Here is a 23698-nt window from a genome sequence, read left to right as displayed (position 1 = left end):
TTGAGGATGTTACACAATGATTGTTTGCACTGTTACAAAAGTTTAGTTGAAGGACAATGCACTTACAATCAAACAAACACCCGCTCTTACAGTCCAGTTTGTTAAGGTTATCAACATAATGCCGAATTGCAGAAAGAGTATTAAGGGGATAGGGGATAGTTTAATTCTGTCATGTTTGACTCATCTTTGACTCACATTTATGTCTCCTAAGTAGGGATGGGCGATATGAACAAAATTCTATGTCATGGTATAGTGCGTCAGAATGAGTGCTATAATCCAAAAACATTAAAAGATGGCACCTTTTAATGCAAAAATAAATTCCTCCTCCTTTGACTTGTTTCAGAGACGTCCCACATTCTGTGTGTTCATCGTTCTCCCTGTTTGTTCGTTTCTCACACTATCAGTCTCATGTGCAGCCAGGTGAAGTGTCGCGCACACAGATATTTACATACTGTGACAAAGACGGTACAGAAGATCGGTTGACACTTTATACTGTTGCCATACCACCCAACCCTACTCCTAAACATCTTCTTTTGTGTTCCATGTAAGAAAGAAATCCTATGGGTTTGAAATGACATGAGGGTAAGTAAATGATGACAAAAAATTGGCTAAAATATCCCTATCTTTTAATTACTTACACGTTTCTAAATTTGAATAATTAGGAATTACATTTTGCAGAAATTATACTATCATGGTCTAAACAAGTGTATATAAAACATTTGATTTTAATTATTGTAAGGACGTGATAACTGAACAACCTTTTTAATGAGGACTGCATGCAGACCAAACTAATATGCTGTTTGCATCAAATAGGTTTTAATCAACAAATGTTATCATTATGCTCCTTAATTAAAGAGCCTCTTCGAGCCTGCATTTAAGTCAGACTCAGCAAGATGACATCACTGTCCACAACATCATAACTTCCTCCTCACCAACATTGCCAACAAGCTGTGCTCTGCCAAGCCTGGCTTTCACAGAAGTGGGGGAACCGAGTAAAAACAATAAAAAGTAACCAACATGATTTATGATCTTCGATGTCAAACCTCAATATTCATTCATCTGGCCGATGTCATATTGTGCAGTAAGTAATTACATGTTTATGTTATGCATCTTCCTATGCAACCACTACAATGGTATTAGCCTCTCTGCTGTTCCCACCTGCTCTGGTGACCTGCCTTGTGTAGAATAAAATCTTTTTTAGACTTGATCTTAAACCTGCGTAGAAAGCTACTTGGATGATGTGATTGTAAAAAAATTAAACACATTTGTCAAAAGTACACTCCCTTTCTTTTAGTATCTAATTTTTTAGCAGAAAAAATTACCTAGTGGACCTTTAAAGAGTCCAACTTTGTCTTCCTTATGTGTCTACTGCCGATTACTAAGGATATGAGCTTCTAACAAGACTCAGACTTGAACACTAAAACACTCTGCAAATAGTGCAATGTACTAATTTAATTCAGAGTCAGCAGCGTGTACCTTTTTCACTGATGGACTCACTTTCCAGCTCCACGTCTTCACAGCTTGTGTACTCTGGCGTGGTAGCCAGCTCTTCCTCCGAGCTACTGAAGCTACCCATGGTTCTGAGCTTGCCAATTCGCTTGCTACGGTTGGGTCGGGGTGGAGGACGTCGAACTGATTCGGATTGGTCCGAGCTTAAAGAGTCGTTTCGTAGCATGTTATCCATTTTGTCCCATTTGTTCCTGCTCATGGCTGAGCTAGGATCCAAATGATGCTGTTGGGGTATGTGTTTTCTTGCGGGATCTCCCAGCCCTCGCCGGCTGTCGCCCAGCACAGGGCTGCGGTGTGGCGTCGGTGGGCTATGGTTGGATGTCCGATGTCCTGGTGAGTTCCTGTCCACCGAGTACGAGCGTTGACTTGGGCAGCCCAATAGAGGGAGACGAGACTGCCGCCCACCAGGGCCATGCAGTGGCTCGTTAAGTTCCGTGTAGGCAAGCGAGACGTCGCTATGGCGGCGTTCATGCCGAGCCCGTGACACCTGGGCGTGGATGCGCATCTGCTCCTCGTAAGGCTGGGGTTTGACTGGGTAGCGCGCCAGGTTGGGATCGCTGCGGTATCGGGCTTGGTACTCCTCCTCACGGCACCTCTGGAGTTCATAGTCGTCTAATTGGCCATCCAAATGCTGGCCTTGGGAGTGCCAGCGTCCTCGACTGTCTCGATAACCACCCACCTCGTCATACATCCTTGAACTTCTTGGCGAATGGCCAGGGTCCCGTCCGTAGTCTGACGGAGAGCGGGGCATGCCACCTTCAACCGGGGCATACTGCAATCCTCCTTTCCCCTCCCTTTGGTTATACGCAGCGTTTGGATCCCTGGATGCTGATGGGCTTCTTTTTCTACAAATGGAAAAGGAATGAGGTAATTGTGAGAGGCACAGCAAAATAAAGAACTGCAATCGATCATCTTGTTTTGTCAATTCAAGCAATTAATAGTAGTGACATGCAAAACTATATATATATTTTAAATTGACTAGTTGGTGGGTTGTTGGAATGATCAGTCGACTAATAGGTCTTAAAGGAATAGTTCACCAAAAATGATTTGTATAATATGATGACTATAAGTGCTTTTTGGAGCTTCAATAATTTGGCACCCATTCACTTGCATTTTATGGACCTACAGAGCTGAAATATTCTTCTAAAAATCTTCATTTGTGTTCTGTAGAAGAAGAAAGTCATACACATCTGGGATGGCATGAGGGTGAGTAAATTATGAGAGAATGTTATTTTTTTGGGTGAACTAATCCCTTAAGAAAGATCTGTATAATAATGCTGGTTTAGGGAAATGTCAAGTAGAGACAAGAGATGTGTTTCTTAAGAGGTGTTCATACTGGACGCTTTCTTGCATTCAAAAACAGCTGGATTGAAAAGAATGGAGGGGTCTTCAAATGCATTTTTAAAAGCAACTACTTTTAAATTGACACATTGCCACAAAATGGCAACATTCACAACATGACGCAAAGGCCAAAGACTTCTGCCTGCATGTGTAGACTACATAGACCACAATTAAAAAATATTTGGAATCTGACAGCAATTGTATTTAAATGCACTGTTAAAAATGGTGGTTTTGTTACAAGAGTGGTGCTTTAGTGGCTGTTGTAGCAGTGATTTAAAACCAATGAATTTAGAGACGCAACTTCTCCGAGTTGGAGTAACTGTTAGACCGTTAGCATGCTAAAGCTAAGGTAGCATGCTACAACCCAAGAAACTGCATCTCTAAGGTCATCCTCTTTAAAGTACCACCACTTAAAAAATTAAAGTTAAAAAGTATGGATAAATGATGACTGACAGGCAACAAATTGGCTAGTTGACCTTCCTGACCCATTCCAATTTTATACCTACCATTGTTAGCAGATATGGGCAGCTGTGCTCATACTAGTCCCTCAGACTGACACAGACTAAATTGCTCAATGCCACCAGTAGTAACAAGTTCATTGACCACAATTCTAAGCCCACTAGGCTTCATGGTTTATGTCATCAAGCATCACTGTTGTTGCAGTCCTGGAGCTTTTTCATTTTGAGGAGCCCACAGCGACTGTGAAGCACTGAGAGTGGACAGCTGAGTAAGGTTCAAAGGTCTGAGACTTGTCTGCCATAACAGACATTCAAGCCATGGCTTTCATAGTGGTTAGCCTGTAAGGGCAGAGTGTCCAGCTATGGACGGATTCACGATGAATAGTGTGTCACACTGAGTTAGAGAGACATTCACTGCAGTGACAAGACAGAGCTAGATGCATTTAGATTCCTCCCTTTTTCTCTCTCTCTATAACGGCGTCATATCATCCAGGCCAGTCTCAATTACAGCAGATGTTGGTACTCTGCGCCACTCTGTGTTTAAAAAGAGACAATGGCATGGGTGGGGGTTGCATGCTATCTGGGATGACACGTTTATTTCACTATGCTTGCAAGTATCGCTATTACTATTGTTCATACTTGGGGTTAGAGATTTGAACAAACCCCTAACCCTAAGTAATAAACTTAGACAAACTTGCAGACAATAAAATAGGCTAAAAACAAATCACATAGTTTTACATAGAAATAGGGGACTTAAAACATATCAAGGGGCCAGAATATCATAGAAACTTGAGGGTTGGCTCTTTTGCCTTGGCAAGTAAGAAAAACTCAAGCAACTCAGAACACCCTGGCAATGCTCTAACAACAACCAAGAACGCCCTATCATTGTGGCAATGGGTTTTGTGTGGGTAAGTACATCTCAACTCTAAAAATCAAGTTGCATTTTATTAACACTGAAAACACATCAAATGATTGTACATCATTCAGAGCTGTACCATATTCTAGTACTAGCCACTCACTATTAATACTTGAAATTAGTGATCGACCGATATGGGTTTTTAATGGCCAATACTGATGCCGATATCTTGAGAGCAGGAAGGCCAATAGGCCAATGTAATGCCGGTAAATATGATATCACACAATTTAATATGATTCAGTTAACTTTTACTTATTATTTTCACTCAATTTCAATCAAAACTTCAACTTTGTAAAAATAGAAAAATAATTATTTATATTTATATTAAGATAGATGGTTTGTTTAGTCTTATTTGGTTATGACTACAAAATTATATCTCTATATTTTTTAACCTTTTGAATATATTCAAAATGTTTAATGCATAAGGTAAAAATCTAGTTAAAAATAATAAAGCCATATTTTCCACAGTTGTTCACTACATGAACATACGGGGAGAATGATATTTATTTACCAACTTAACGACTTATATTTTTACTAATATATATATATATATATATATATATATATATATATATATATATATATATATATATATATATATATATATATATATATAATTTTTTTTTTTTTTTTTTTTGTGAATGAACAGGGTGTCCAGAAATTGCATCTTCACTTAATTTTTAGAATCTAGCTAAATGTGGATATAATTCTGAATTATTAATGTGGGACCCAGTCTTTTTGTTGTTTATTATTATAATATAATATAATACTGAATTATTATTATTATTATTTTGAGGATTAGATTTGTTTTATACAATATATTTCTGTCGTATTTACTTTACCTTCAGATGGAGCTTTTATTTTGACGGAAAAACTGCAGTGTGATTTTGACAGTTTACAGTTTTCCTCATTACAAGTCTTAAAACCTTCTTTCAAAATCAAAAAAAGTCATAAAACCTTCTTTTTTATGAAAGGCCTACTGCATTCAATTTTAAGATTTGAATAATAAATTGTAGCGGAGCAGATGTTTGGAATTGCGTGAAGAAGTGAACCTGCAACACTCGGCTTTCACAATGTACACGAACCGCTCTGAGATGCTGACAAGTCCATGATAGCCTTATTTCAGTGTAACAGACTGACCGTCACGCAAAATTAGTGAGCCAGAGGGACACAGTTTTGATCCCCGGTGATATAATACACACTTTACAGGAAGAAATCACTGGATTTGTGCATGTTTTGTGAGGTTAATTAATTACATCTTTGTAAGAAATTCAATCTTTTTCTTTAAACTAAATATCTGTATATTTGCAGACAATAAATGATAGAAGTTTTATTGCTATCATTACACAAGACAGTTAAAAGTTACAGGGAAATGTTGAGGAGAGATAGGGAGAATAAAATGTGCGGGCACTCTATACATCATGAGCTCATGCGTCTGTTCAGGGACAGGGATGGCTTGAATGAGACTTCGTTGCACACCGGTCTATTATTGTGGTAACATGATGGGAACAGCAAAAAGGAACAGTCAATCACGCATCTCAGATGGCTCATTAATGTGCAAAGCAGGCGATCCACTGCACCGTTGTGACTTGCTAAACTAATTGGCCAAATGTGAAAAATGATAGGTCAATGCCGATAATTTGAAAATACCAAATATCATTTAATTTAACGGCGTGCGCCGATATGTCGGTTGACTACTAGATGAAATCATCCATTTTGACATCACATCTATGCTTATAATACATTAACAAATAAAGTGATGTTATTCTTTGAATTGATTTCTGCACAAAGCCCTCAAAGCTCAGACAGATACACAGATACAGGAGTGTTAAAGTAGCTTATTTTAAGACCTTAGCTTCCCCTGAGTTTACATTTTCTGTGTGTTTGTAATTTTGTAAATGGAGTGAAAACAAACTCTCATATAAAAAAAAAATTAGGGGCTGCTTGCTATAAAATAAATGCCACACTGAAAATCATGATAGTCTGCACAGTTTTCTCCATTTTAACATACAGTATATACGTCTACTTAACTCAATATTTTCTTTTTTCACAATTATCTTTGTAGATGCAAGACTTAGTATGACTAGACCACATATATGTTTAATATAACCCCAATTCCGAAAAAGTTGGGACAGTATGAAAAATTCTAATAAAAACAAAAAGGAGTGATTTGTACATTATATTCACCCTTTGCTATATGGAAAGCACTACAACTACATATTATATGATGTTTTACCTTGTGAATTGTATTGTTTTTTTGAAAATGTACAGTAATTTCAAATCAGATGATTGTGACATGCTCCAAAAAAATTGAGACAGGGGCAATTTATGACTAATAACAATTTGAGGAGTTGAAATAACAAGGCGATGTGAAACAGGAGATGTTAAACAGGTGAGGCAATTGTGTCATAGTATATAAGGAGCCTCCAAAAACAACCTAGTCCTTCAAGAGCAAGGACCATTTAAGACTTGTTAATTTGCAAACAGGTGCTTCAGCAAATAATCCAGCACTTTGAGAACAATGTTCCCCAAAGACAAATTGGAAGGATTTTGGGCATTTCACCCTATATAGTGCACAATATAGTTGAAAGTTTCAAGGAATCTGGTCAAATCTCGGTGCGTAAAGGGCAAGACGAAAACCACTTCTGAATGCGCGTGATCTCTGATCCCTCAGACGTCACTTTCTTAAAAAATATCATTGATCTGTAATGGATATCATGAACATGGGCTTGGGATAACTTTAGTAAACCTTTGTTAGTCAGCACCACTTGATACTGCATCCACAGATGCAAGTTAAGACTTTACTATGCAAAGCAGAAGCCCTACATCAACACTGTCCAGAAGCATTGCCAACTTCTCTGGGTTCGGTCTCATCTTAGATGGAAAGTAGAACAGTGGAACAGTGTTTTTTGGTCTGAAGAGTCCACATTTCAAACAGTTTTTGAAAAACACAGCCGTCGTGTTCTCCAGGCCAGGAAAAGGACCATCCAAGCTGTTATCAGCATCAGGTCCAAAAGCCAGTGTCTGTATGAGCCAGGGGTGTGTCAGTGCCCATGGCATGGGTAACTCGCACATCTGTGAGAACACCATGAATGCAGACAGATATGTACAAACTTTGGAGCAACATATACTGCCATCCAGCACTGTCTTTTCCAGGACGTCCCTGCATTTTCCAGCAGGACAACTTCAAACCACATACTGCCCAGATTACATGAGCATGGCTGTGTAAGCAGAGAGTGTGGGTGCTAGATTGGCCTGCCTGCAGTCCTGACCATCTCCAATTGAGAATGTGTGGTGTATTCTTAAGCACACCATCCAAAAACGAAGACCCCGTACTATTGTGCAGCCAAAGACCTACATAATGGATGATTGGGGGACAATTTCACTTTCTAAACTTAACAAACTTGTGTCTTCAGTGCCCAAATGCTTAATAAGTGTTATTAGAAGAAATGATGATGTTTCACAGTGGTAAACACTCGACTGTCCCAACTCTTTTGGAGCGTATTGCAATCATCTGATTTGAAATTACTGTACATTTTTAAAAAAACAATAAAATTCACAAGGTAAAACATCATATTATGTGTGGTTGTGGTGCTTTCAATATAGCAAAAGGTGAATATAATTTACAAATCAATCCTATTTGTTTTTATTAGCAATTTTCATACTGTCCCAACTTTTTTGGAATTGGGGTTGTAGTTAAATATATTCATATATACTATATATAATATATTTTAAATAAAAAACACTGTTCTGCTGTGGATTTGAGGCAAAAGCAGCTAGATAAATGAAGTGTAAATTCTATTTCCACAACATGCTATCACTTGATGTAAACAGCCTGAAACCTCAGCACAAACATGATAAGCTCTCTTAAATCTGTACTGTCGGCTCTGTGAGGGTATTACCCAAGCGTTATAATTACTTCTCTGAACATCTGTACGCCTGTCACAAAACCGTCAACTAAGCAGCATTCCGTGAGGATCACTCAACTCTCACACAAATGCTGCACAGGCAAAAAAATAGTAATAAAAAAATAGTCAAAAAAAGGCCATAGTCGAGCGAGTTTTGTGTGCACACACCTATCAGTCAAGAGCTGCACATCTGGACTGCGGGCGCGAGCATCTCGACCATGTGGCTGCATTAACCACAAATCCCTCTGCGAGCACACTCCACCACACCACACAAGATGCTAAAGACATCCAGCAAGGGGGAAACCAGGTCAATGCTACAAGAACAGTAGCAATGCTACTTTAGTGTAGCAGGCTACTAGCTTAGCATCCTTAGCCATGCTGCTTCCTTCCCCCAAACACACTCAAACACACTCTCAAACACATGGCAGCATTACAATCCACGAAGGACTCCCTGCTGGCAGGCCACATCAGAGCGAAGAGTCCATTCTATAAAGACTAAGAAAGCCGAGATGAGACGAAATGTGCCGAAGGGCCGAACATGCAAGGAGCAAAGGCTTCTGGGAGTGGGGAGTGGTGTTACCATTTAATGCTGTTTAACAGGCTGTATATAGCTGGAGGTCAAGTGCGACTTTACCATGCAAGGAGGATTATGTTACTTAGCTGATTACTGGCTGCCTGGCAGTTATTGCCTACCAATGGTTGGGACTGGGAACTCCTCAGAAAAGGAAGCTGGGGAAGCTACTTTGAAAGATGTTCATAATTTAAAGTAGTTCAACTACAGTCAAGGTAGCCATTTGAAAAAGCAATCCTGATCTCATAGAATCATGCTGCTAAACCTTCATCTTTTGCTAAATCTTTTCTTTGTACTCGTGGCACTTTCCAGGTGACATGAACACTAGAGGCGCTAAAACAAAAATAACTTTCGCACAAATCAAGAGTAAAAATGCAGATTGTCAGTTCATAAACACTTACTTTTCACCCTGTTTAGCCTTGTAAACACTTTTACTCTTGTGCATGACTTGTAAGGCGATACATTTTAACATTTGCATTCCATAATCAACTACATTTACAAGCTTGTTTGAGCACGATAAAATTGCCCGGTGGCTCAACTGATAGAGCATTTCACTTGCAATGCCTAGGACGAGTCCTGAACACTCAAAGTCAAAAGTGTCATAACAGCACCATAAACTGACGTGGTTGCTTTAGCAATTGCATTTTTCTTTTTATGACACTAATGGTTATGTTTAGGTTTAAGATTTTGGGTAGGGAGGTACATCTTGTTGATTTAAAACTTGATAGAGCATTAACCTTAGGTGGTGTTCATACTGGGCATGTTTGCTGCGGTCCGAATCCGAGCGTGATTGTTCCTGGCACCTCCCGCAGCGGTGGTGTGGTTTCAGACTCACTTATGATTCTGTCGAACACCGGTGCTTTTCACAGCAACAAACAGCACCACCTAACAAAATGTATTTATTTATTTTAAAAAAAAGACCTAAAATGCATTTAAAATGCGTCTAAGGCAACGCACGGGCGACTTGTTGTTTTTTTAATCAGTTCATTTGCCATCAGAAAAACTGATTCACTAAAATCAAATGGACTTCTCAACACTGCATATGAATCAGTGAATCATTTTCTGAACCGAATGAGCTGATTCATATGGTTTGCATGAAAGGCAGTTTAAGCAATCATGAGGTTTTTTTTCTTTTTTCTTTAATTGGCTCGGTTGTAAAGCTGTGTGCTCAATGCACTGTTGCATTAAAAACCAATGATTGAATGTTCCACCGTGCTACACCTCTTCTGTAAAAGCTACACTTTTTTGAAAACAGTTTAACTATTGTCACGCTACTGAAAAATGTAGTGAAGCTAGTTGTATTAATACTTTTAATTAGTTACTCCCTAAAATTGGTAGTACAAGACAGTATTTGGGCATAATCAGAGGTTACGCTAGAAAAAATCTTTATCCATCACTCTGACAGACTGAGTTGAAAAATTTCTGTCATGGTCTTTTTTATCCGTCATACTTCTTTTCCTTTGATAAATAATGAAGCTACATTCAGGGGTGTAGTATCCATTATAATGGCATATACAGTACACACTGTATTATATATAATAGATTTATGACTCAAGCACCAATATTTTGAATCAGGAGTTCTAGGGTGAAAATTCGACCTATCAATCAACCGCTGTGATAAAACATGATTTTTAAACTTTGTGGTTATGTGTGGTTTGAAAAGGAAATAACTGCCTGGTTGGAAAATTTCAAAAGCTCATGTACTTTATGGAACTTCAGTATGTCTGATATCAAGCACATCAGCTCAGTTAAAACAGGTTCTCCATTAAAATAATGGTGAATTCCGCTCTAAATATCATGTTTGCACTAAGATTAAATGCAAGTACAATTGGCAGAGACGGGAAGTGTTTTTTTCCACGCTTTCTTATTGTTCTCAAACTTTTTGCATTTTTGCATGCAGAAACACATTGACATACTGTAATGACTGATGTGTGCTGTCATGAAATCAGACACGCTCAGCTTGAAATCCGAATATTTAATCAAAAGAGACACATGATGAAAGCACTTGAAATCATCCGTCAATGTTTCAAAAATTCTGTAAATGATGGAGAATTTTCAGTTAACGCAACTCCTGGGCATAATCAAACTCAGCAAACAAAACAATATCCACTGAAATAAACCTCTCTCAGTATGATGTACAGTATCAGCTTCTACTTTATAATTTAGCTGTCTCAGCATTTATGCAAAAATTACATATGTTAGAGTAAGTGCATGCTCATAAGCATTTAAATGATTGTGCGCACTCCAAGCATGTGTGCAATTCTAAATACATATAGATCTGGCACGTGCTGGTTTGTGTGTGGAAGACCCAACATTCCAGTCTCTTCTGCAAGCTCTCATGCAGTAAAAACACTGCCCAGCTGCAACAGATTAATTCAGGCCTTTGTGTGCAAGAACACAGCACCACCTAATGTGAGGGAAGTAGATTACACATTAGCTGATTGGTGTTAATGAAAGGATCTTAATAGTTTATCACAATTATTTAAAGGTATAGTGTGTCCATTTTCTTTGTGCTGCATTTTTGGGGGGCTTGGAAGAGTTGGACCATATTGACTTGTATTATATGGATGTATTCACATCACATCCATCATAATATTGTTGTTTGTGTTCCACAGAGGAAAGACAGTCATCCTAGTTTGAGATGGCAGAAGGGTGAGTAAATGATAAGAAAATGTACATTTTGGGGTGAACTATTTCTTTAAGCAAATGAGTTACACACAAATATGCTGAAATTAAATGAAAACGTATGATACTCAATATTAACTAAAAATTCTGAAAAAAGAAAAACATTTTATCCATTAACAAGGCTGTAGATTGTGGAATTGACACATTGAGGAAGTGAAATGTCTGTGAATTGGTCAACTGAGCACAGTTATCAGGCGATGCCCATAATCTCTCTATATGTTCTTGCAAAATGTTTTAGAACAAAGAAAGTGTTCCAGGTAACAATGGCACAATAAAATGACATATCAAACAGAAATGTGTTCTTCTTTAACTGTTGAGGCCGCTGCCATATTGGTTCTTTTCACATGATGTCATGTCGGAGCTTTCATAGAATTCTGAGTTCACAACTTGTAATTACGAGTTCTCTGAAGATGTGAATGCTCGGAACAAAGTCGGAATCTCATAATTACAGTAATTCTGACATGACGTGAATGCACCATTAGTAAGCCATTCAAAGGTTCACTTGCTGAAGAGTGTAAACACCCTAGTAATTGTCTAGACACCATAGAAACCATTTTGTAATACTCTAGCAACCACCCAAAACACCATAGTAACCACCAAGCAACACTTTTGCAATCACCCATAACACCCCAGCAATGTGTAGACACCCTAACAACCATTTAGCAATGCCCTAGCAACCACCCAAAACACCTTAGCAACCAACTAGCAACACCCTAGGAACCACCCTGAACACCTTAGCAACACCCTAGGAACCACCCAAAACACCCCAGAAATTGTCTAGACACCTTAGCAACCATTTAGCAATGCCCTAGCAACCACCCAAAACACATTAGCAACCACCTAGCAACTACCCAAAACACCTTAAAAACAACCTAGCAACACACTAGGAACCAACCAGAACACCCTAGCAATTGTCTTGACACCATAGCAACCACCTAAAACACCCTAGCAACCACTCAAAACACCTTAGCATCCACCTAGAAACACCCTGTCATCCACCCAAAACACCCCAGTAATTGTCTAGACACCCTAGCAACCATTTATCATCACCCTAGCACCACCAAAAACACCATAGCAACCAACTAGAAACTACCCAAAAACCCCTTAACAACCACCTAGCAACAACCCAGAAAACTCTAGCATCAGGGTAGCAAATTTTGCACCAATCCCATTTACTTTAAAATTGTGAAAATGTACAAATCTATTTTCACACTAATCACACTAATCTTTTTTTTTTTTTTTTTTTTTTTTGCAATTCTGTTTGGTGTCGCTAGTGAAAACCTTTAAACTTCCACAACTGTAATAATATTACTAACTTTATAGTGAGGTTCATTGTCCAATCTTGCTGTATGACAGACTGACAGCCTGAACTAAATCTCAGCAGTAGGACTACATTGATTCCAAGGGAGCACTGGTGTTGTGATTAGTGCTTCACAGCCCTTCACAAAGTGATCAAACAGTAGACATCACAGATGCTCACAGAGGGGGATCTGATTGACCTGCTTACATGTATACATTTCCATGTCTGTCTTATTAGATTCTCAAAACACACACACACACACACACACACGCACACACACACACACACACACACACACACTGTAAGTAGGGCATACCCCAGTAGAACGGGATCTTGTAAGAGGTGCACCAGGATTGCAGGCAAGAGATTCAATAACTGTGATGTAAATCGATACCTACCTATAAGATGAGATGCATCCATCTGAAGAATACTTCCGTTTTGGATATGTAAAACTTACACAATGAACCCAGTAACAAAAATTACCATGCCATCCCCAAGTATTTATGGACCAAGATCCATGTTTTTTTTTTTATATATATATATATGTAGCATGATATTGCATGCCATGTTTTTTTTTTTTTTTTTAGGTACATTGTATTACCACCATGGTACGGTATGGAACCTAAACTTACTGTTGTAAGCAGTAACTAGGGTGTTACTTAGGTGCTTGTTAAGATGTGCTGAGTGGTTTTTAGTGCATTATTAGTCGTTTGTAATATCCATTTAATGCATCAATTAAATTGATGTATTTCATTTTTCTATGCAAACATGCATTACATATGTGTGCTGTTGCAATGATTTTGTTAAGATACTTTTTGGGTGGTTGCTCACTGGCCCAAGTCAAAAGAAGGCACCCTCAAGTCTCTATGATTTTCCAGTCTTAGACATATGGCTCAGTCAGGTCATATTTACAAAGTAAATCTATGGAATTTTTTAATCCCTTTTATCGTTTGTCAGGTGAAAATTGTAAACTGTGTGCTCAAACTTAAAAAATTAACCCACTGTCAAAAAATACTATGGTTTAACCAAGGTTTTTACCAATGTTTTTTGGACATGGTACCAAAATCCATGTTTTTTTAACATGGTATTTGGTTGGTAAATGGTTGCTTACTGGCCAAAGTCAAAAAAGGACATATGGCTCAGGTCTCACTTTTTCTGTAGGTCTACGGGATTTTTTCACCTTTTTTGACCTCCGCCAAAATCGTAAATTGTGTGCTATTACTAAGCCACATGATTGGAGGTATCATTCATGTCCCTAGCACAAACAAAGTGGAAGAATTCCATGGTAAAGTTTAATACTTATGGTTAGGGGTTTCTTTAATCACTAACCCCAAGTATGAGCAATAATAATAGTGTCACTATCTTAGTAAACACCAATAATAATATTTCCCTCTTAAACTAACGATTGCTGCACTGTACTGCTATAATAAATCTTCCCCATTAATTAAATTGCAGAACGTTGAAGACCAGTCATTTACAACCCCCAAAAAAGCCATGTCAATTCAACACCAATATCCAGAGACAATACCACTCAGAAGCGCAACTCTGCACTAAGTACAGCGTGCCAGAAATGAGTCATACTTTAGAAGGCTGTAATGGAATGCTCCAGAACGTTGGTGCAGTACTCTGAATCTATTAGTATGCCTGTTGTGTTCCAAATATGCACAAATTTTAATTACCTACTCTTCCGATTCAGGGTACATCACTCAAGAACAGCACTTCTGAAGTTGTAGTGCCGTTTGCACCACTACATTCAAAACCACAGTCAACCTCCTCTCTTTCCAAAAATGGGGAAGACTTAAAGGGATAGTTCACCAAAAAATTTAATTTGGTTCTGACAACTTTGTGTGGAAACAGACAGAAATATAGAGAACCAAGAGAAAGACAGAGAACTAGTTCCATTTTGGCTTGAACTGTGTTAATCTCATCAACAAAATTACTGACCAAATGTTCGTTAACAAAGGTTTTTTTGATTTTGTCAATGAAAATGAAGAAAAGACAAAAAAGACACATCATGATGATAATTTTAATTGAAGCACACTATTGACGATTTATGAGAAACAAAATAATACTGCAACACATTTATTCAAATAATCCAGTCAGAATATGTTGGGGATTTCCCCACTTGAGCTGTGTGAGGAGAAAGAGCTGAACAGCGGTAAAATGAATACATCCTACATCTTTAAGATTAATTAGATATATCCACAACAACAACAACAACAACAAAAATGTTTTTTCTCTCAACAAATTCTAAATAATATCTATTTCCCTTTGAAGTCGGTCACTTCGACGCTGCATCAGAAGCTGATGCTATGCGAGCTCCACGCAGGAGTAACGATCACTGAACCCTTTTAGAATTATGGCAATCCCATTGGCAGATGGCGCTTGGCATTCCTCCCCTTATGCGTGTGTAATCATGAGAATATAAACCGACTACAGCCCCATTCCATCAGAAATTTTTCCTTTCAGAGTAGTGATTACATCTCTAATCTTTGAATCTGACTCAGCACTTAGTTATTTGGATTTGCACCCTTCAACAATGATTGAATTACATCTCTTCCTTTCCTTGTCGTCCTCCGACTATCAGCTTATCCTTTGAACATTTCTGTGTTTGATATGGATTGTATTGTGTTGCTTTGTGTGTTTCTTTCTAGTGACAAAAAAAAACTAAAAGAGACTTTTGCTAAATGTTTTTTTAAGATGGCATTTTTCAAATGTTTCCACTGGCTCATGAAAACAAGCGATATATACCTCTCACAGACAGGCATGGGTGCTGTTTTTAAGCAGCACTTGTTGAGACTGATTAGTTTACTGTGAGTGAATGAACCTCAAGACGCTTAGCTCTTGACTTGCTTTCTTTCTAAAAAAGCTGAAGCTTTTTCATCTCTCACAGCCCACTCTCTCATTTGTTTGCAAGTGAGATGATAAAACATGGTACAGACTGCATCTGCTATAATACGGAACTCAATTCTGATCCCTTATATACCCGATGATACGGATGGTTGGCAACCTTTATGTAACACATGACTGAAAGTTTATTAATCAACATGCAGACCTGCTGGCCCAATTTTTCAGGCCCTGGCTCAAAGGTACAGTGTCTCTTTGCCAGAGATGCAATAGAGTGAGTACCGGTGTGCATACCTTTTTCTGGTCACAAAGATGGACGGTGGGCTGCAGCCCACACTGGACATGAGGCACTACAAGTCTCCATTCAAGATGGTTACTCAGAGACAAATTTGTCTCATGTCTGTCAGTTAGACTGATTTGTATTAGTGGACCTGAAAGACACATATTTTAATGTACTACCACTTGTCCCTGGCTCCCCGCAAATTTACCAAATGTGTTGTTGCGGTGCTCGCTCTGCTGAGACTGAGCGGCGTCCATGTGCTGACTTGCCTCTACGATTACTTCTACGTATGAACAAGCATACAAGCACAGGGATCGGTTGCTCTAACAATTTGGAGCATTTGGGCCTCATAGTCAATTGAGCAACTCTGGAATGCTTTGTCAAATGTGGCAATGCAATCGCCTCTATCTCCCTATGACGCTCCACTGTGTAGCCACGCTCGTGGTTTGGAGAATGCCACGTTCTCTTAGACGAGTGGGCAAATCACAAATGCCTAGTCATATGTGGTGAAGCAGTCGCTTACGTCTCCTAGTGATGCGCCGCTGTGTAGCAGCACTCACAATTTGGAGAGCATCTTGTTCTCTCAGATGAGTGTTGCACTGGGCCAAGTGGCCAGACGCAGAGTTGTCGCCTCGGCTATTCTGACACACATGGGTTGTCGCACCCAGGGCAGCTGTATGCCTTAAAATGGTGATTTTTTTCAGACTAGTGTTCCTCCCAGTGTGATAACCCAGTACATTGCCCTGTGCAGATGGTCCTCCACGTTTTACAAGAGCATTTGGATATAGGACTTACTCCATCCAAGCCTAAAGTGTATGTTGCTGCCATAGTGGCAAGCCATGACCACTTGGGTGGTTTGTCTGTGGACTAACAACCTCTGAACAGTACGTTCTGTGTGGTGCTACACAGCTGAGGCCTTCTCGCCCACTTGGTGGAGAGTTTACGTATACTCTCCTTGGTGACTGTACTGCTACTCCATCTGTAAAATGTGTTGAGGACCTTCAGGCATTGTCGGCTTATGATTTGCAAGGCAAACAGAGTCCCATGGGTGTTAAGGCTCATTCCACCAAGAACGTGGCCTCCTCCTGGGCATGGGCATGGGCAAAGGGCGTGTTCATAGAGGACTTCTGTCTGTCTATGTTGGAGAATAGCATAGGATTCATAGACAATTAGACAAGTTTTTGGAGTAGACCTGACCTGCTAAAGAAAGATGGACTCCATCCCTCTATTCCTCTCTAGTAATTTGGCTCATAGCCTTAATAGTGATAGTATTTGGCTAACTGGGGCCCAGGTCAGGAAGCAGACAAACTGGCTATTCCGAACGTCTGCTAGCTGCCTTGATATGTCACACAGTCACATAAACTACAACACACAGAGAATAAATCACCTATATATAATATAGAGACTCTGTCTGTCCCCGAACTACCAAACATAAACCCCTCACTAAATCATTAAAAAAAAAAATTATTAAGGTAAAACTTGAAAATAACAAAAAATGTAAGATAAACATCATATAAAGGTAGGGCTACTAAACATTACATCTCTTTTAACCAAAGAACTAATTGTAAATGAAATTATTACAGAACATAATTTGGATGCGCTCTGTTTGACTGAAACCTGGCTTAAACCTGATGAATATATTAGTTTAAATGGCTCTATTCCCCCAGGTTATTGTTATAAACATGAGCCTCACCTGAAGGGTCGAGGAAGAGGTGTTGCTGCAGTTTACAGTGAATTTTTTGGTATTACTCAGAGGACAGGATATAAGTTTAAGTCTTTTGAACAAATAATGCTTAATGTGACACCGTCAGATACAAATAAACAATCATCTTTTGCCCTTGCTACAGTATATAGATCACCCGGGCCGTATTCTGATTTCCTTGGTGAATTTTTAAATTTTCTATCAGATCTAGTAGTTCCTGTGGATAGAGCTTTAATTGTTGGTGACTTCAGCATTCACATAGATAATGAAAATGACACATTGGGATTGGCATTTATCGTTATTCTCAACTCTCTTGGAGTCAGACAAAATGTGACAGGACCAACTCATCACCATAATAATACACTAAATTTAATTCTGTCATATGGAGTTGATGCTGATACTATAGAAATTCTGCCGCAGAGCGATGACATCTCAGATCATTACCTCGTCTCTTATATGCTGCAATCAGCTAATGTCACTCAATCTACACCACGCAATCGTTCAGGTAGAACTATTCTTCCGACCACTAAAGATAGCTTCACTAATAATCTTACAGATTTATCTCATATACTCAGTAAGTCAAAAAGTCTAGAAGAACTTGAAGTAATAAGAGAAAATATAAATACAGTCTTCTCTCGCACTCTTCATAAAGAAAATGAAAGAAAAAAGCCCTGCACCATGGTACAATGATCACACTCATGCTCTCAAGAGAGCAGCTTGGAAAATGGAGTGCAAGTGGAAGAATATAAAATTAGAGGTATTTTGCGGTGCATGGAAGGATAGTGTCTGTAGCTACAGACAGGCACTAAATGCCAGGTTAGTATATTTTAGCAAACTCATAGAAAATAACCCCAACAATCTTAGGTGTTTATTCAGTACTGTAGCTAAATTGGTTAGGAATAAAGCCTTGACTGAACCAGATATTCCATTGCAGCACAATAGTAATAACTTCATGAATTTCTTTACTGATAAAATTTAAATAATCAGAAATAAAATTGGAATTATCTGTCACAGTACCAAAGAAAACAGTGTCTCATAATTTTCCTCATGAGCAACTTCAATCCTTCGCTGTCATAAGTCACGAAGAGCTAACAAAACTTATCAAAACATCAAAAGCCACAACATGCATGTTAGATCCAATAAAAACTAAGCTCATAAAAGAGATATACCTTGTAATCTCAGAACCTCTTCTTAATTTTATTAACTCCTTGCTATCCTTAGGACATGTCCCAAGAAAATTTAAAATCGCAGTTATCAAACTGCTTATTAAGAAGCCATAACTTGATCCTGGAGAATTGGCTGATTATAGACCGATTTAAAATCGCCTGTTTATGTAAAAAATACTAGAAAAGGTAGTGTCCTCCCAACTATGTTAATTTCTACAAAGAAATAGTATATATGAACAATTTCAGTCAGGATTTAGGCCCCATCACCGTACAGAGACTGCACATATCAGAGTTACAAATTACTTGCTCTTATCATCTGATCGCAGCAGCATTTCTCTTCTAGTGCTTTTAGATCTTAGTGCTGCCTTCAACACCATAGATCACGACATTCTCTTGAATAGGCTTGAGAATTATGTTGGCATTAGTGGACTTGCGTTAGCATGGTTTAGGTCCTATTTAGCAGACCGCTACCACTTTGTCTGTGTACACGAGGAATTGTCAAATCAAACAAAAGTTAAGTATGGAGTGCCACAGGGATCAGTTTTAGGGCTTTGTTTATCTCCTTATATATGCTTCCCCTGGGAGATATTATAAGGAATCATGGAATAAGTTTCCACTGTTATGCCGACGATACCCAACTTTAAATTTCTTCGAAACCCGACTGAATTTCACAATTCTGTATATCAGTGTATATCATTGAGTGTATCAATGAAATCAAAGATTGAATGGCCAGAAATTTCCTTCTACTCAATTCCGACAAAACAGAGATACTAATTATTGGACCAAAAACCTCTAAATATTAGCCGCTAAAATATAATTTGACTCTCGATGGGAGTACTGTTACATCGTCTTCTACAGTGAAGAACTTAGATGTTATATTTGACACATGTTCTCTGTTACTGATGCCGAAAAACTAGTTCATGCGTTCATGATCTCAAGACTAGATTATTGTAATGCATTACTGGGAGGATGTCCTGCAAGCTCAATAAATAAACTTCAATTAGTTTAAAATGCAGCAGCCAGAGTGCTAACCAGAACCAAGAAATATGATCATATTAGCCCCATTTTATCATTGTTACATTGGCTACCTGTTAAAATTTGTATTAATTAAAAATTTTTGTTAACTACATACAAAGCTTTGAATGGACTAGCTCCACAGTATTTAAGTGACCTTCTACCACGCTATATTCCATCACATTCATTACGATCACAAAATTCTGGCCTGTTAATAGTTCCTAGAATATCAAAATCCAGGAAATGGGGTAGATCCTTTTCCTATTTGGCTCCTAAACTATGGAATAGTCTCCCTAACACTATTCGGGACACAGACACACTCACTCAGTTTAAGTCTAGACTAATGACTCATCTATTTAGCCAGGCAAACACCTAATTTATCCATTAACAATTAGGCTGCTTTTGGTAGGTCTTCTGGAACCAGAAACATTTATAATGATCTATAACTCTGCAAAAAATGTAATGGCATCTATGCTAATATTATTCTATTTGTTTCTCTGTCTCAACCTCAGGATTCATATCCCAAGGTTACCTGAGCCGGCCAGATCCAGCTCCATTCCTGCTTGGTGTCGGACTCCACTGCTATGTGTGTCTGAGTAATGACGACTAAATGCAGCCAGTGCCAGCCAGACATCACTTCAGTCTTTTACGATGGACTTCATGGGATGAAGTGATGCCCACTCCAACCATAAGACATGGGATACATCATATGCCACTGCCTGAACCTTGGACTTAGGATAGACCTCAACGAAATGACCTGCCGGTTGAACTGCAATGCACCTCACTGATCTCTGCCTGCATCACCTTGGTCTAATGATGGACTACACTCCTAAAATGGAATACATAGACTATCAATGAATTGCCAACAAAAGCCTTCATCCTGTTTCCATAAAAATGAGCTACACATCATACCCTAAATTGTCTAAAATATAGAACACTCTCTAAAGCATGAAGAATTCACAAAACAGTAACTTCTAAAAAGTCAAATATATTTGATATTTAAATAACTTTTTCTGTAAAATAAATTTTTAAGTTTGGTCTATTACAGTTTGAGACAGGTCTTTGTCATTTTGCATATTGATCGTCAACTAAAATATGTTATTTTTATAGACTAAAATGATATGCCATTTTAGTCAGAGTATTTAAAAAAAAAAATTAAATGAATAAAAATGGCACAACAAATTATTGAAAAAATGACAAATGGCAAAATTGATGACTAAAATAAAAAACGGTGTAAAATGAACACAAGGCTAGATGTGAGCTCCGGTGAAGGTAAACAATATCAGTGAATAATGACTGAAATTCTCACACAATGCTATTGTATGACTTCAGAATATACCCCAATGTTTTTTTAACTACTTTTATGGTGCTTTTATGGTTCTCTTTGGAGGTTGACAGACGTCACAATATGTTGCCGTTGAACGGGGAAAAAATCTATTTTGGGCAATAGAGTGCCTCACAGGCTGCTGAATAAATTATTTGTTTCCTTATTTAGTGGCTGAAGCGGATGGCAGTGGAGGCAAGCTGCCTTCGAAGAGAGAGAGAGAGAGAAAGAGAGAGAGAGAGAGAATAAATGAACACACGTTGGATTCTGTGATGCATGCAATGCAGCTCAGCACATTGAGAGAGATGTGGATGCACAACATAGTCAGGCGGAAGAACTTTCTCGTCTCTGTCAGATAAACATGCTTTCAATCACACAATTCACACAGAAGAAAAATGCAGTGCGATGCAAAACAGTCGCTGAATGCATGGTGCTAATACCTCCTCAGAGCTAAATATCACTACTATTTCCTTACCACAGTTTTGTTACTCAGGGGTAGAAATGCAGAATGTTTCTTTGTATATCATCAGAGGCAGTGAGATGTCATGCAGATGTCAGTGATAGAGAGGTTGAGATGAAACTGCTATGGGTTAAACGATGCTTCTACAGTGTAGCACGCAGGGCTGTGCACCAAGAAGTTAAAATAAACATGAAATCATTTACTATTTACATTCTTTCCCCCCTTCTTCTTCCTCCCAATTTGGAATGCCCAATTCCCAATGCGCTCTAAGTCCTCGTGGTGGCAGAGGACGAATCTCAGTTGCCTCTGCATCTGAGGCCATCAATCCGCACATCTTATCACGTGGCTTGTTGAGCGCAATACCGCAGAGACCTAGCGCATGTGGAGGCTTCACGCTATTCTCTGCGGCATCCACATACAACTCACGACGCGCCCCACTGAGAGCGAGAACCATATTAACCACAAGGAGGTTAATCCAATGTGACTCTACCCACCCTAGCAACTGGGCAAATTGGTTGCTTAGGAAGCCTGATTGGAGTCACTCAGCACACCCTGGATTCGAACTCATGACTCCAGATGTGGTAGTCAGCGTCTTTAATGCTGAGCTACCCAGGCCCCTTACTATTTACTTTCTTAATACGCATGCCTGGTCTTATTGTGCTTGATTCATTAGCGCACTTTATCATTTTGTCTTTGTAATATTTTCTCAAAACATAATAACTTGCTCCGCCTTTGAAACTACTTTCCTTTTCAGTTGACATCACAAATCCCTTTTACTTTTCAACCCCTCCCCATGCAATTCCCATGGTGGTCTGGGCTAGTTTATGCTGGTTAATGCTAATTTGGTGCAGATTTATCTGGCTGACCAGACCAGCAACTTAGATGGTGAAGCTGGTCAACCAGTATGTATTTTTCCAGATGGATCACACTGTGAAATTGGTGACATTAGGTCGCAATTTTTGCTGCTGAAATTAGTATGTGCTTACCGAAATTCAAATCACTGCCCCCCAGTGTTCGAAGCTGGAAGTGTTGTTGAATGCATGGGCATGTGTGAGCTCCAGTTTCTGGGTGAAATGTCCACAGAAGGGTGCAAAAATTCAATTGTATTTTTTGAAAATTATGTAATACAGTCACAACATGAATGCATATTTTATTAACTCTACCCAAACCTAAACCCTGAACCTTAATACTGTGGAGTACAAATGTAAATGCAACCTCTAAATCACACTCTCCATTGTTTATGTGAATGTGATTACTTCCTTGTTCTCACAGGACCAGAACACATGTCTCTGAAGCTGCTCACTCGAAATGCTATCAGTAGAGCTATAGGGAAATTTGTTCACACATGAATTGATGCAAAAATATCTGATGGGGGATAGCACTTGTCAGTAATTTGGCTGAATGTGGTTGATTTCAGGGTACATAAACTTTTGGAAGCAACATGTCAATTTCATGCTGGGTTGTTCTGGTAAAGCTGGTTAACAAATTTAGTCTTGATGGTAAAGCTAGTCAAAAAAGTAATGTTGGAGCACCAGCACACCAGCTTTCCTTATTGCAGACCTGCATTCAGAGCACAACATACATTATGCTGGTTTTTGTCATACTGAATATCTTATTTCACTTGGAAATGTCCCATTTTGGTAGGAAAAGTTGTATATATAAAAAGTGTCTGTCCAAAGGGGAATTTTTTTTTTACTGTATGTGTGCTAGAGCCACACTTTACAAACCAATTCCTATGAGATCTTGTTAGACACATGGAAGTAACCATGTGTCTACTTCTAATTTTTCAACTAGAGGTTCTAAACCTCAGTCCTTAAATGTTAAAAAAAAAAAATTGTATGTACATAGGCGTCAAATCGTTTGGCTAAATAATGAATGTTTTTTGCTAGATAATCACCTGTCTTAAATGAAAAACTCCAAATGTGATGTGAGAATCTTGACCAGCTAGGCAAAGGGCAAGCAGTCACCCATAGCATTCATTAATCTAGCACTGCTGACTAAGCAAGGCCACAAGTTAACTGATGGTCTGAGGAGCTACATGCACAAACCACCTCCTATTTTGTTACATGCTTCAAACCGTACACTGTGGGATATAATAGAATATTGGCTCAATTAAGAGAGCTTGTAACCAATGTTACATTGACCATGGAAAGAGGATCATTCCTTCAAAAGATGCACAATGCTATTAATCAACCGATCAATGATCTTATTAGGGCC

At 38.7% G+C, this 23698-nt stretch overlaps 1 protein-coding gene across 1 annotated transcript in view; it reads right to left on the bottom strand.

Annotated features, from left to right (window-relative positions):
* LOC127420680 (regulating synaptic membrane exocytosis protein 2-like) overlaps positions 1-23698 on the bottom strand; it is a 240201-nt gene that overhangs the window by 154975 nt on the left and 61528 nt on the right. Inside the window, exon 7 of the mRNA XM_051663141.1 lies at positions 1477-2354. Within this exon, the coding sequence (XP_051519101.1) occupies positions 1477-2354 (878 nt within the window). The remainder of the gene's footprint in view (positions 1-1476; positions 2355-23698) is intronic.

This window comes from Myxocyprinus asiaticus, chromosome 30 (genome assembly GCF_019703515.2).
Source record: "Myxocyprinus asiaticus isolate MX2 ecotype Aquarium Trade chromosome 30, UBuf_Myxa_2, whole genome shotgun sequence".
Taxonomy (NCBI): domain Eukaryota; kingdom Metazoa; phylum Chordata; class Actinopteri; order Cypriniformes; family Catostomidae; genus Myxocyprinus; species Myxocyprinus asiaticus.
Note: the sequence above shows the minus strand (reverse complement) of the source record. Positions and strands in the feature narration are given on the sequence as shown.